This window comes from Sminthopsis crassicaudata, chromosome 3, assembly GCF_048593235.1.
Source record: "Sminthopsis crassicaudata isolate SCR6 chromosome 3, ASM4859323v1, whole genome shotgun sequence".
In the NCBI taxonomy this organism is placed as follows: Eukaryota; Metazoa; Chordata; class Mammalia; order Dasyuromorphia; family Dasyuridae; genus Sminthopsis; species Sminthopsis crassicaudata.
The window spans coordinates 50948931-50960574 of record NC_133619.1 but is presented as its reverse complement, the minus strand read 5'-3'; the positions used below and the strand labels follow the sequence as shown (position 1 = coordinate 50960574).

Below are 11644 nucleotides of genomic sequence, written 5' to 3'. Positions count from 1 at the left end.
TTAATGTTTCCAGGAATATTTCTCTGACCTCCCAACCATTGTACTATGCGCCATTCCTTCTGCCTGGAGGAGCCTTTCTTTTAACCCATCTATGATTCCTTCCCTTTTCATATTGCTTATTTATAACCAACCACCTTTTTTAGCCAAGTCTGGTTAGACGCAAAATTCTCTAAGTAATCCCGCTGTGATCCTCATTTTTCCTGCTGTCTCAGCGCTCTGGCATTTACAGGTACCCAATAATTAGGTATAAAGGATATTTACACTCATAGAGCCTTGTGAGGAATGTTCCTTTCCCCTCCCCCCCACACCCCTTGCCCACTGCTGACTTAAGAAAATAGTAACAGGCAGAGGGCTGCCATGGAGTAGGCAAACAAGCCTGCCAGAGAGATGGCAAAAGGTCACTGAGACAGCGTAGGGAGGAGAAAAGAATAATAGCTGTTATTTATACAGCATTTTTGTGGTTTAAAAAGTGCTTTATCTCACTGTATTCTTACCATCATCTTGTATCATGGGTACTGTCTTCCCACTTCACAGATGAAGAAACTGAGGCTGCATTTATTAAGCACCTACTGTCAGGCACTATTCTAATCCATTCACAAGTATTACATATAGAAGAATTGCAACTTATTTAATATATATTGGATTACTTGCTGTCTAGGGGAGGGGGTGGAGAAGAAAGAATAATTTGGAACAAAAAGTTTTACAAGGGTGAATGTTGAAAATTATTGCAGGTATTTTGAAAATAAAAAGCTATTATTTTTAAAAAACAATTATTATTCTTTTAACTATTTAATTTGAATCCTACCGTAACTCTGGGAGGAAGATGCTTTTCTTATCCTCGTTTTACAGTTGAGGAAACAGAGACTGCATTTATTAAGCATCTAATAAATAATAAAATATTTTTAAAATAATTTTAATTGAATAATAATTTAAATAAATTAATTAAATTTTAAAAAATAATTAAAAAATAAATAATAAAAAAGCCTGCAACTAGTATCAGGTACTGTTCTAATCCATTAACAAATATTATTTTATTTAAATTATTTAATTTGATCCTCACAATGACTCTAGGAAGCAGATATTTTTATTATCCCTATTTTACGGTGGAGGAAATTGAGCCAGAGGAAGAAAATGCATTTATTAAGCACCTACTAAGTGCCAAGCATAGTACAAACACGATCTCATTGGATCCTCACAACAGCTCTGGAAGCTGGGAAGGGCTGGTAGGATGCCCATTTTACAGAAGAGGAAATCGCGGCTGTCAGTGGCGTCACGCGATTGGCGAATGTTGGCGGCAGAATTTGAATTCAGCTCTTCCATCGCTGTGGGGATTCTTACTCGTGCTGGTTCACCCCACGTGCCGATGGTGTATTCTGATCGCTAGTCCCTAGCACGGTGCCTAGCCCGAGGGAGGTCTGACAACAAGGGACGAGGGGGCTTCTCTTAAGGCCGAGGTTTCAGCTTGGCGCCCTGCCCACCCCGGACTTCAATGCCCCGCAGACGGTATCACTGGCGAAGATCTCGTAGGAAAGTACGGGCGCATACGCATGTGCAGAGCCGGCCGGCAAAGAGGCGGGGCTTATCCGGCTCGCCCCGGTGATGTCACGCTGATCCCTCCAATCCCGGGTGACGCAGGCGTCCACGGGCAGCGCAGGCGACATAGGCGGTGGCGTCTGCGGCGGGTTCGGTAGCTAACGGTCGGCCCGCTCTTCCCCGGGGCCGCCTCTGGAGGGAGCTGCAGCCTCTCCCGAGGAAGCTCGGCCCCGCCGCCATAGCTCCCCGCCGCGCTCGCCCCAAGCCTCTCCCCCGCCGGCCGGCCGGGCCCGCCCGTGCCGCCATGGCCGACGTGGAGGACGGAGAAGAACCCGGCGCGCCGGCCTCGCACTCGGGCAGTTCGGGCTCCAAGGCCGCTGGCGACAAGATGTTCTCTCTTAAGAAATGGAACGCTGTGGCTATGTGGAGCTGGGACGTGGAGTGCGACACGTGCGCCATCTGCCGGGTCCAGGTGATGGGTAAGCGCTGCCACGCGAGCCCGGGGCTGCCGCGCGGCCTCCGCGGCCTGACCCGGCCCGCACGCGGTGCGGGCCCTCCCCTTCTCCCCCAGTCACGCACTTCTCAGCGGGGTCCGGCCCGCTTCAGGGCCCCAGTGTAATAAGCACGCGCGAGCTCAAACCCACGTGTGTCCACAGGCCCGCCCATCCGGAGGCGGCCCAGGCCCTCTAACCACGGAGATGGGGGACGAACTCGCGGGGGGAAAGGGGATCTCCGGTTCTACCGAGCGGGATCCCCTGTGGAACCTGGACTGCCCGGGTGTGACAATCGAGGAAACTGAGGATGGTCTCCATCCCAGGGGCTGCCTCCAAGGCTCCCCCCGCGGGGTGCTGAGAAACCCCGTGCCCGCGCCCCTATTCGGCCCCTTCCGTGGCAATCGTCACCAAGCAGCTTTGCGGGGTGTGCGTACACGCCCGCATGAAATCTACATGCACGCATGCACACGTGACTCAGCGTGCTGAATCATAAACGTGCCCGTTCGGGTGCGAAGCGCGGGAGGCGCCCCTCCCGTTCTCGGCCCTCCGTCGGCTGTAACCCCAGATATTCCCAAAGACTCGGGGGGCCTTGTTCACTCAGTCCTCGTAGGAGGAGGGGGCACCCGCATGGAGATCAGAGGGGGGGGGCCCAAAACGCACGTGGGGACGTGAGGACTCTGGGCCTTGATCAATTTCAGCCCCTCTGGGTTCATTCAGGATCTTTCTCGTCAGGAGACAGACTGGCTTGACAAAGTAGATTAAATGAAGTCTAATTTTTGCTTTTACTAAAAACTGATTTTTTAAATTTGAATGACTATTTTAGAATAAAGAAACCATAAATGAAGCATTTTAATAGAGTTTGCACAGACAAATTTGTCTTTTCAGACGTCGTTTGTCTCTTAGGATCTAGAAATGGAAGGAGAAAGAAGATCTAGTTTTCCTTTTTATAGATCAGAAAATAGATCCAGACAGGTGAAGTCATTTGCTCTCAAATCTCCCAGGAAGAGTATTAATTAATTACAAAATATGATAAAGAATGGAACATTAAAGAATAAATTTCTTGATATCTTAATTTTTTTTTGAGTCAAAGAAAAATTCGTGTTAAAAAAAATTAAGCTTTTTATACTTTGGGAACTAAAATAAGAGCTTTAGAGGTGTTTTGGAAGGGGTATCAAAGGAATGAGATTGTTAAGCATATTTGACGATCTTCAGTATTCTGTATCTTTTTTATTCCTTCATTTCAAGAAAAATTTGTAGTACTGTAATTCAAAATGGAGATATGTTGAATTGCTTATTTTTTTATTTTGTAGAATTTCATTAAAACTTAATGTCTATTCTTTTCATGTTCGGTCTATAGTTTAATTTTCCCTCGTTCAGGAGAAATGCAGTCTAAATTTTTCATTTAGGTTCCTTTTTTTTAGTTGAGGGAAAAAACCTTGTTAGTTTACTTTTTAAAAGATTTCTAGTGTTATTTTTCTTACATAGAGCTGTAAAAGAACTTGCCATGAATGAGCAAAAGTTCTGGTTTTTTAAAACGAACATCTCAATCTCAGTGTGTGGTTAAAAGTTTCTTTTCATTTGTAGCATGACTTTGAAATGAAAGCATAGTTCCTTCCCAAGGTTACTTTTTGTTTAAAAGTGGAAACATTTTCAACTTTCATTCTGCATTTGGAAGGTTCAGAGAGTCATTTTCTGTTTTTTACCTAGACAATTACTTCAAACACTAAATAAAAATATAGAAACTTCTAGGTGGCAAATGATATAAAACAAATATTTGAAAGCCAAGTGGATACAACAGTTCAAATGACTAATTCTGTGCTTGCCACATTGATGATAGAGATTTAGAGCAATTAGGTTTTTTAGTCTAGAAGTATTCTGGAATGTATACTACAAACCTTTTACTTATGGGCTGGTAAAATCAAGTGAATATAGTCAATGAAGTAACAGTATTGAAAGGTTAATTTTTTTAAATAAACCATGTCTGTCCTGAATTACTAATTAATAAACATAATTACTACAGACTAAGGGAATGGCAATAATATTATAAGTATAAGCAAATAATTTTCTACTTAAGGTGTGTACGAACATCATGGAAACCCAGGGAGATTTTTTAGTAAAAAGGTAAAATTAAGGTTTTGTGCTTTTGTCAAATATTAGATCTCATTCCGAGTTTTGATACTGGATCTAAAGCAAGTTTTTGGGAGCAGAGTCCAGATGTTTATGGCCTTAAGGTTTTGTTCAGGTTCATATCATATAGAATGCATCACTCATTTGAATAAAATATACATTAACTAGATTGGGCCCTAGCTCTTGAACATTTGAAATTGATTCATCAGTCATCAGTAATTTCTTTTAAGAGTCTTGCTCTGAGTCCATCTCCTGGTCTGCTACTAATGAGGTTGACTCTGTTGCCAAAGGAGGAGGAGAGGGAGGAGATAAAAAGCCTGCTGTCTATGCTAGTGGAGGACCAGGAGGTGCTCAAACCAGTCAGGGAGTGCTTCCCAGAATACTTTTAGGAGAGGATACAGGGGGAGGGGCGCTCGATTGAGAATAGGATGTATGTATGTACTACAGTCAGAGGGGCCATTGGCTAGAGGGTATCTCCAAAGTAAGAGACTATCCAACCATGTTAGAACACCAGCTGTGTGACCCTAGAGGTGCCAATCACTCTACCTCCTTGTTCCTACTTTCTTCATGCTGAAGCCCGAAGTAGGCTGAGGAAGGATAGGGAGTTAATTTGTTTCATCTCTTTTTTAAAGTTTATGGGGCCTGGATTTCTTGCCTACCTAGAATAGGGTCAATATTTTAAATTTGCTTTTCTCTCCAAAAGAAATAAAAACATGGTGAGTGGTCTTAATTCAGCAAAGTCTGTCTTGAGAGAGAAAAATCTATGGAGTGTCATTCTTTATTGAACAACTATTAAAAGCATTGAGAAGGGGAAAAATGTGAATGATAGTATATCTGTTTTTACAGAAAATTTGTTTTTCACTTTTAGCATTAAAAGATGTTTTCTACTGCTTCTGTCTTTTCGCTTCACAAAAAAAATCACATCTAATTTTATGGTAGCTATATTCAAAATAATGGAGAAAGAAAGGGCCCATTTCTATATTGCAACAAATGTAAGCTCCCATTTAAAATTTAGGTGTGTACATGTCTCTTACATTTAATGGACTTTTCCAGGCTCTTATTTCACAGTGACTTTTTAAAAAGTCAAAACACAGAGGAACAATAAAAATGAATCAACTAGGTGGCATGGTAGTCTGAACCTGGGTCTCAGGATTGACTCCTGGGCAAGTTACTTGTAAAATGGGGATAGAACCATCGTAATAATAACTCCTACTTCACCAAATTGTAGTGAGAATTAAATGAAATATAAAGTGCTCTGAAATATAAATACTGTGTAAATGATAGATGTTCTTAGGTGTGAACCTAGGTAAGGAAACTCCTTGATCACCGACAAAGTTCTGATTCAAAAACAGATTTAGAGACTATTTTCTTGATTTCTGAAGTTATAGAAGCTTTTCCTTCAGGCATATTAAAGTCAGGAGATATGAGGAGGCACTTGCTGTTTCCCTGCCTGTGTGCCAGGCAGTGCAGAAGATATCTGGGCTCTAAGGCCCTAAGAGAGGCCAGAGCCTTGGGGCACTATTCTTCTCCCTTCCCCTCCCCCAGTCCAGATGGGACACTGGAGCCCAGAGAATGGCCACATCACTGCTCTTTGAAGCCTGGGTTTGCTAGCGCCCAGTCCAGTGCTTCTTCCTCCTGGTGACCCTCTTGTGAATCGTTTTTAAGAGAGGCAGCTAGAAAGTCCAGTGGGTAGAGAGCTGGACCCGGAGTCAGGAAGACCGGAGTTCCAATGCAGCCTCCCAAGTTGTGTGGGCAAGGGGGGATAATGTCACACATACCCCTTCCCTCCGTTGTGAGGGGGAAATAACATAATATTTGTGCAGCACTTTTCAGTCCTTAAAGCTCTATGTAAATGCTGGTAATTATGATTATTACCAAAACAGTAATTATTATTAACAGCTATTTCTCTGAGGGAACCTAATCTTTCTGTGATAGTGAGTGGAAGCTCTTAAGTTCCCATCTTAAATGAGTCTAACCAGGAATCTTCCCAGCAGCCAGGGAGCTAATCTTTTCTGAGGTACCCAGAATGTGCTTAACTCTTTACTTTCCTGTTCCCAAGGTTTTCCATTGAAGAATAACTGCAGTTTTTACAAGTTTATTCAATTAGGTGAATACTTACTTTTCAAATAGATAAGGCTTGGAAAGACCATTCCATGGCATAGTCCAACAGGAAGTGTGAAATACGGAGTCAGAGGATTACTACCTTTTTGACCTTGGAATGTCGCTGGACCTCAGTAGAATTCAATTAGAAAAATCTCTAATAACCCTTTCAGTCCTACTTCTCTGCTGCCACATCTTTCTAGTGAGAATTTTTTTTTTTTTTTAAGAAAGAAAAATCCAGATATTTATGAATGAAATAGTAAGTGAAGGCTGGAAATATTCAAAAAGTTCATTTTAAATGTGTTCTGAATCACCATATGGGAAAAACTAGGAAGTAACTAAAAATAAGGGAAACTTAAATTAAAGAATGAATAATTCAAGCAAGTATGCTTTGGAAAAATGGGAGAGTTTTGGAGAAGAGTGAACAGATTGTGAATGATTTCTTTAAAAGGATTATGTTTCAAAAATAAATTACTCTTTATGTTGGTGTTAATGGGTGTGCTCTTATATCTCATTGTTCACATAGAAGTTATTTGGACTTTAACTTGAAATATTTTTGATATACTTTGCCCATGGGATAGACAGGAGAGGGAGAGGGAGAGGGGGAGTGTGTGTGTGTGTGTGTGTGTGTGTGTGTGTGTGTGTGTGTGTGTGTGTACATGCTCAGTCTTTTGAGTTTGTTGTAAAAATGTAAGATGGGGGTGGGGTAGAGTATTTTGTATGCTTTCTGAAACTGCTTCTGGTAATAACTAATAAGTATCGTGCTTTTTGCTTTAAATATTCATCTTAAAACGTTTACATCTGGATGAAAATCGAGTATTGAAGGTTTTTATCTTCTTTATTAAGCTGTAGGGCTTTTATTTGTCTTTGAAGTATAAAAGTTTTTAAAATTGCATTCTGAGCATCAGATTGAGAATTGTTGTTTGTTTTGCTTTTAGATGCCTGTCTTAGATGTCAAGCTGAAAACAAACAAGAAGATTGTGTTGGTATGTTGTAATTTTGTTCTTAGTTTTTCAACTGAAGGTTATTTTCTCAGAGGGGATATTTGCAATTTTAAGATGAAATTTATCAGTATACACCAGTCCACACTAAAGCAGTGTTTATTAATGTAAAAAAAAATGTATTTAAAAAGTACTTACTGTAATCTGCAACAATCTTCTTATAACCTCAAAGAATTACTATATTAGAAATGGAAATTGCTGACATTTTAGAATAAATTGGAACTAGTTATGTCTTTCATCAATAAAGTTATTAAAGAGAGAATTATTAAAATATCATCTAACTTTATAGTAGAATTTGGAGTTAACTTTTTTGATTAGGTTTTTTAGGAATATTTTATGGTTTTATTATTATTTGATCCCTTTTCTGTTTTAGTAGTATTTGTGCATATATAAAACATTTGATCATAATTTGGAGATAATACTCTATTCTTTATGGAATAACTGTAAATATTGAGTGATGAGATGTTAACACAAACATCTTACCTAAATATTTAAGTATTTTTAAACATTATATTGCTCCAGCTTTAAAAATACTCTTTTAGCACATTTATCTTGCAAAATATTTTAAAATATTGAGGAAACAAAGGGTTACTTTCCTGTAAGTCATTTGTTATTGGTATCCTTGGTATCATTTCTCCCACCTCCACTCTTAATTTTGGCTCTAAAAGAAACCATTCTTCTGTTCTTTCTTGGTTCTCTCCATTTAATTCCAGGGATTCTTTCCCTTTTATTCTTTGCTTTGTTTAACTCCAGGCTGACATGGTCTGGAAACACCTTACTTTTCCAGCCTTATTCCTATTATACACCAGGTGCCCCCAGCCAGATTGAGCTGCTTATTTACTGTTCCCAGAACTACTTTCCTATCTTGTTTAAAATTTAAAATGCCTTTGATTTGCTGCTCCTTATTCCCATCATGTTTGCTTAGCTCTTAAAGTTTGTTGAATGAATATCCTCCCTGCCTGTTTTGCATTCCTTTTGTCCTTTAAATTGTAGCTTCCTCCTGGAAGCCCTCACTACTTGATCTCCAATCTCTTCAACCTTCTTTCTTTTATCCTTCTGTAGTGAAGGAACCATACCTATAATATACTTTCCCCTAAAAAAAAAAAATTTAGATAAATAAACCAATGCTGAAACCATCTCAAGAGACTTAGAACCTGGCAATATACTCTGCATGTTACAAATATTCAATATATTTTGACTTTTAAAATGCTGTTTTGATACCTAAAAAGTGACTGAGAATTTGGATGACTGGCATAGTATAAAACTAATGGAAAGAGCACTCTGCATGCTCTACAGATAGTAGGTTAATAGGATCATCTTTCAGTATTAGACATAATGCTAAGAAAAGAAAGGACTAAAATTTTATATTTATATATGTATATAATCAAATTAATTAGGAGTCATGGCAACAAAATATAACTTAAAATATTTCTAAAATCAAAGAATAATTGGAAGGATCTTAGGATAGTTAGGGAAACTAATGTTTTAATAACATTGCCTTTTTAAGAGATCAGAGCATCTGGACAATTACATATTTATAGAAAAATTATATTTAAAATTTATTTTTTCCTTGAAAAAAATCTGTAAGTCATCCTGTTGCAATAGGGCTAGCTCTTAGAATGTTTTTCAATATATATGTAGAAACTTACTTTTTAAGAAATTTTGATGATTATCATTTCTAGAAGCTGAAAATATTTATTAGTAAGCCATATAATTGAAATTTTGCATTAATTAATATAATATTGCTATATGTTGACTAATTTTGACACTCAAATATAGCCTGTATCATTTTTAAAACATTATCTGCCTACATATATTTAGCACATTTGGGGCATAGTCATCTAACTATGGTATTCAACAGCTATGCTGTTGACATTTTTCATAACATTTTAAGAGGGAAATTATGAAATGGCTTATTTCCTTTTTAGATAACAGTAAATTGAATAATAATCAGTGACTAGATAACATGGCTTTAATTTTGAATTCAATAATTTAAGTTGAAAATTATATTGTTTGTTTTTGTTTTTCTTTCAGTGGTCTGGGGAGAGTGTAACCATTCCTTCCATAACTGCTGCATGTCCTTGTGGGTGAAACAGAACAATCGCTGCCCCTTGTGCCAACAGGATTGGGTGGTCCAGAGAATAGGCAAATGAAAGCCCCAGGCATCATTGAGTGCCAAGGTCTGGAGATATCACTTACTGGGTGGAGCCCTCCAAAGATGGCGACGCTCCACTTGTCTTGTCTTGGTAAAAGCATTGAGCTGGACAGTCGGTGAAGTTAGGGTGCGGCATTTAATCCCCTTTCTTTTTAGAGCTTCTCTACAAGTAAGAACAGTGTGTTATAGTGACTTTTTTTTTTTTTTTTTTTGCTTTCTTTGATGTGAATTATAGAAAATTGCTTAGAAATGCCATGTTAGGAAAATAGCTTCAATGTGAATGACTTTCCTAATCTAATTAAAGTCTAGGATAAAGGGGAATCAGGAGAGTCAGTTCCATTGAGACAAGAGAGTTTTGCATGTTTATAGTTAATCATTTAAAGTTATTGACATGAATGAAAGACCATTCAAGTCTAATCCTTATAAAGTTATGGTTTGGTGCTAATGGTATTTTTTCCCCTGAAAATAAATAATTTATGCAATATTATTTCAGTTTGCTAGGATTTGGGCTTCTTTTCAAGTTTTTGTTAAAAACAAGACAAAAATTTTATGGCCAGGCAACCAAACTATATTTCTCTCTTTATGAGAAATTGAATCTTGATCATCTTAGAAGGTTGTATGTTTGATTCTTAAGTAAAATCTATATCCAGAATTCTATAAAGTCAGTAAGTTATGGACACAAGTATTTCTAGATCACACTTTAATTTTTGACATGTTATATTGCTTTAATGGTGATTTATATTGAATATCTACAAGAAGATGTTTAATTTACTTAGATTTTTAATGAGAAAATTACAATCATATAACACTATTTGATAAATGATTAAGGAGTCTATTACATTGTTTAATTACTTGAACTGTGACATAATAAATATTAAAGTAATCTAATTCTTTTGTGAATGTTTATATTTCTTTTTAGAAAACTATGCATATGGTCATTATTTTAACTGAGATTAAAATTTTGAAATATATTATTTGCTAGCATTAAAGTAGTTATTGCCTATATTTTAACCTAAATTTGTTTATGTTTGGGGGAAAAATTTTTTTGAACTTGGTGGACAGCCTAGAGAAATTTGGGATGTGTGGCAATTAATTTCAGAGTAGTCAGCATTAATTTAATGTCTTTTGTCTAAGTAGCAAAATGCAAATTGATTGTGAGTAAATGTGAGGAGAGAGAGATTTACCTTAAAATTTCAAAGAAGAAAACCATTTACTTCTCTGTTTCAGAAGTCAGTAGTCTTATGCTTCATTTCAACAATCCAAAAAGGAGTAGAAAGAAAACATAAAGGATTATGAGTAATAAAATTTTGAATAATTAAGTACTATGGGTTGGTTTGTTTTTTTTTATGTATTGACTTTATTTTATCTATCATGAGTTTATTAGGTTTCTCTGTAAACTGGCTGCTTTATTGTAGAGTTGCTTTCCGTTATTCTTATGACCCAATCTAATACACACGTGCATTCAAGCATCACAGTATAACAGAAAAGGCCTAGAATAGAAGCAGAAAGCCTGTGTTTGTATCCTGGCTCTGCTACTTTATGTATTTCCTTTATGCCAGATGAGTTTTTCATCTCTGCAAATCGAGGGTTTGGGTATGGATTAACTTTTTAAGGTTCCTTCCAATTCAAAATGCTGCATTCTTCTCCTTTGGAAATTTAATAGTTTGGGAGTTTTAAATCACTCTACAATAAACTTACAGCAGGTTTTGCAGATTTTTTTCTAAAGGGGTAAATGTCCTTAAAATGTGATCTTAGTATTTGACCTTAAAATGAAGGAGAAAATAGTGAGAATTTTTAAGTTATTTTAGTCAAAGGAGTGACAGTATGTAGATGAAATGTGGAGGAGAATGGTAATTGGCTGATTAACTGCTCCTTTGGCAATCCTATAGCAAATGATGTTGCAGTCCCACCACCTAACAATGCACCATTTATATATGAGTATCTGAGAGTAGGAAAGGAGGAGGAAATCAGACAAAGCAAGACTGATCATACTCATCCTGCAATGATATCAGCCAATCTGCATAGTCATCTGAAAGTGGAGTGCATATTGCTGGATCAAAAAGAGCAGAGTATGATAGTTACTGTTAGATTCTCACACAAAAGTAAAAGTGAATGGTTTTTCTCCCATTTGACCAAAATAATGCTAAAATAATAACTTTTATTATACATATATTTATTGGCAATGATTTTAAGTCTTTAGTTTTTAAAACTTTATATGCATCTTTACATTGAAA

At 37.5% G+C, this 11644-nt stretch overlaps 1 protein-coding gene across 2 annotated transcripts; it reads left to right on the top strand.

Annotated features, from left to right (window-relative positions):
- The first annotated feature begins 1628 nt into the window (after positions 1-1628).
- Positions 1629-10298, top strand: RNF7 (ring finger protein 7). 2 transcript variants are annotated; one of them, XM_074298474.1, is made up of 3 exons: positions 1629-2005; positions 7193-7240; positions 9290-10298. In XM_074298474.1, the coding sequence occupies exons 1-3, from the start codon at positions 1838-1840 to the stop codon at positions 9344-9346; spliced, it is 273 nt and encodes a 90-aa protein (XP_074154575.1). In that variant the 5' UTR covers positions 1629-1837; the 3' UTR covers positions 9347-10298. The 2 variants fall into 2 exon arrangements, with proteins under 2 accessions (XP_074154575.1, XP_074154574.1); XM_074298473.1 differs by having other exon boundaries at positions 1641-2012.
- The last annotated feature ends 1346 nt before the right edge of the window (positions 10299-11644 follow it).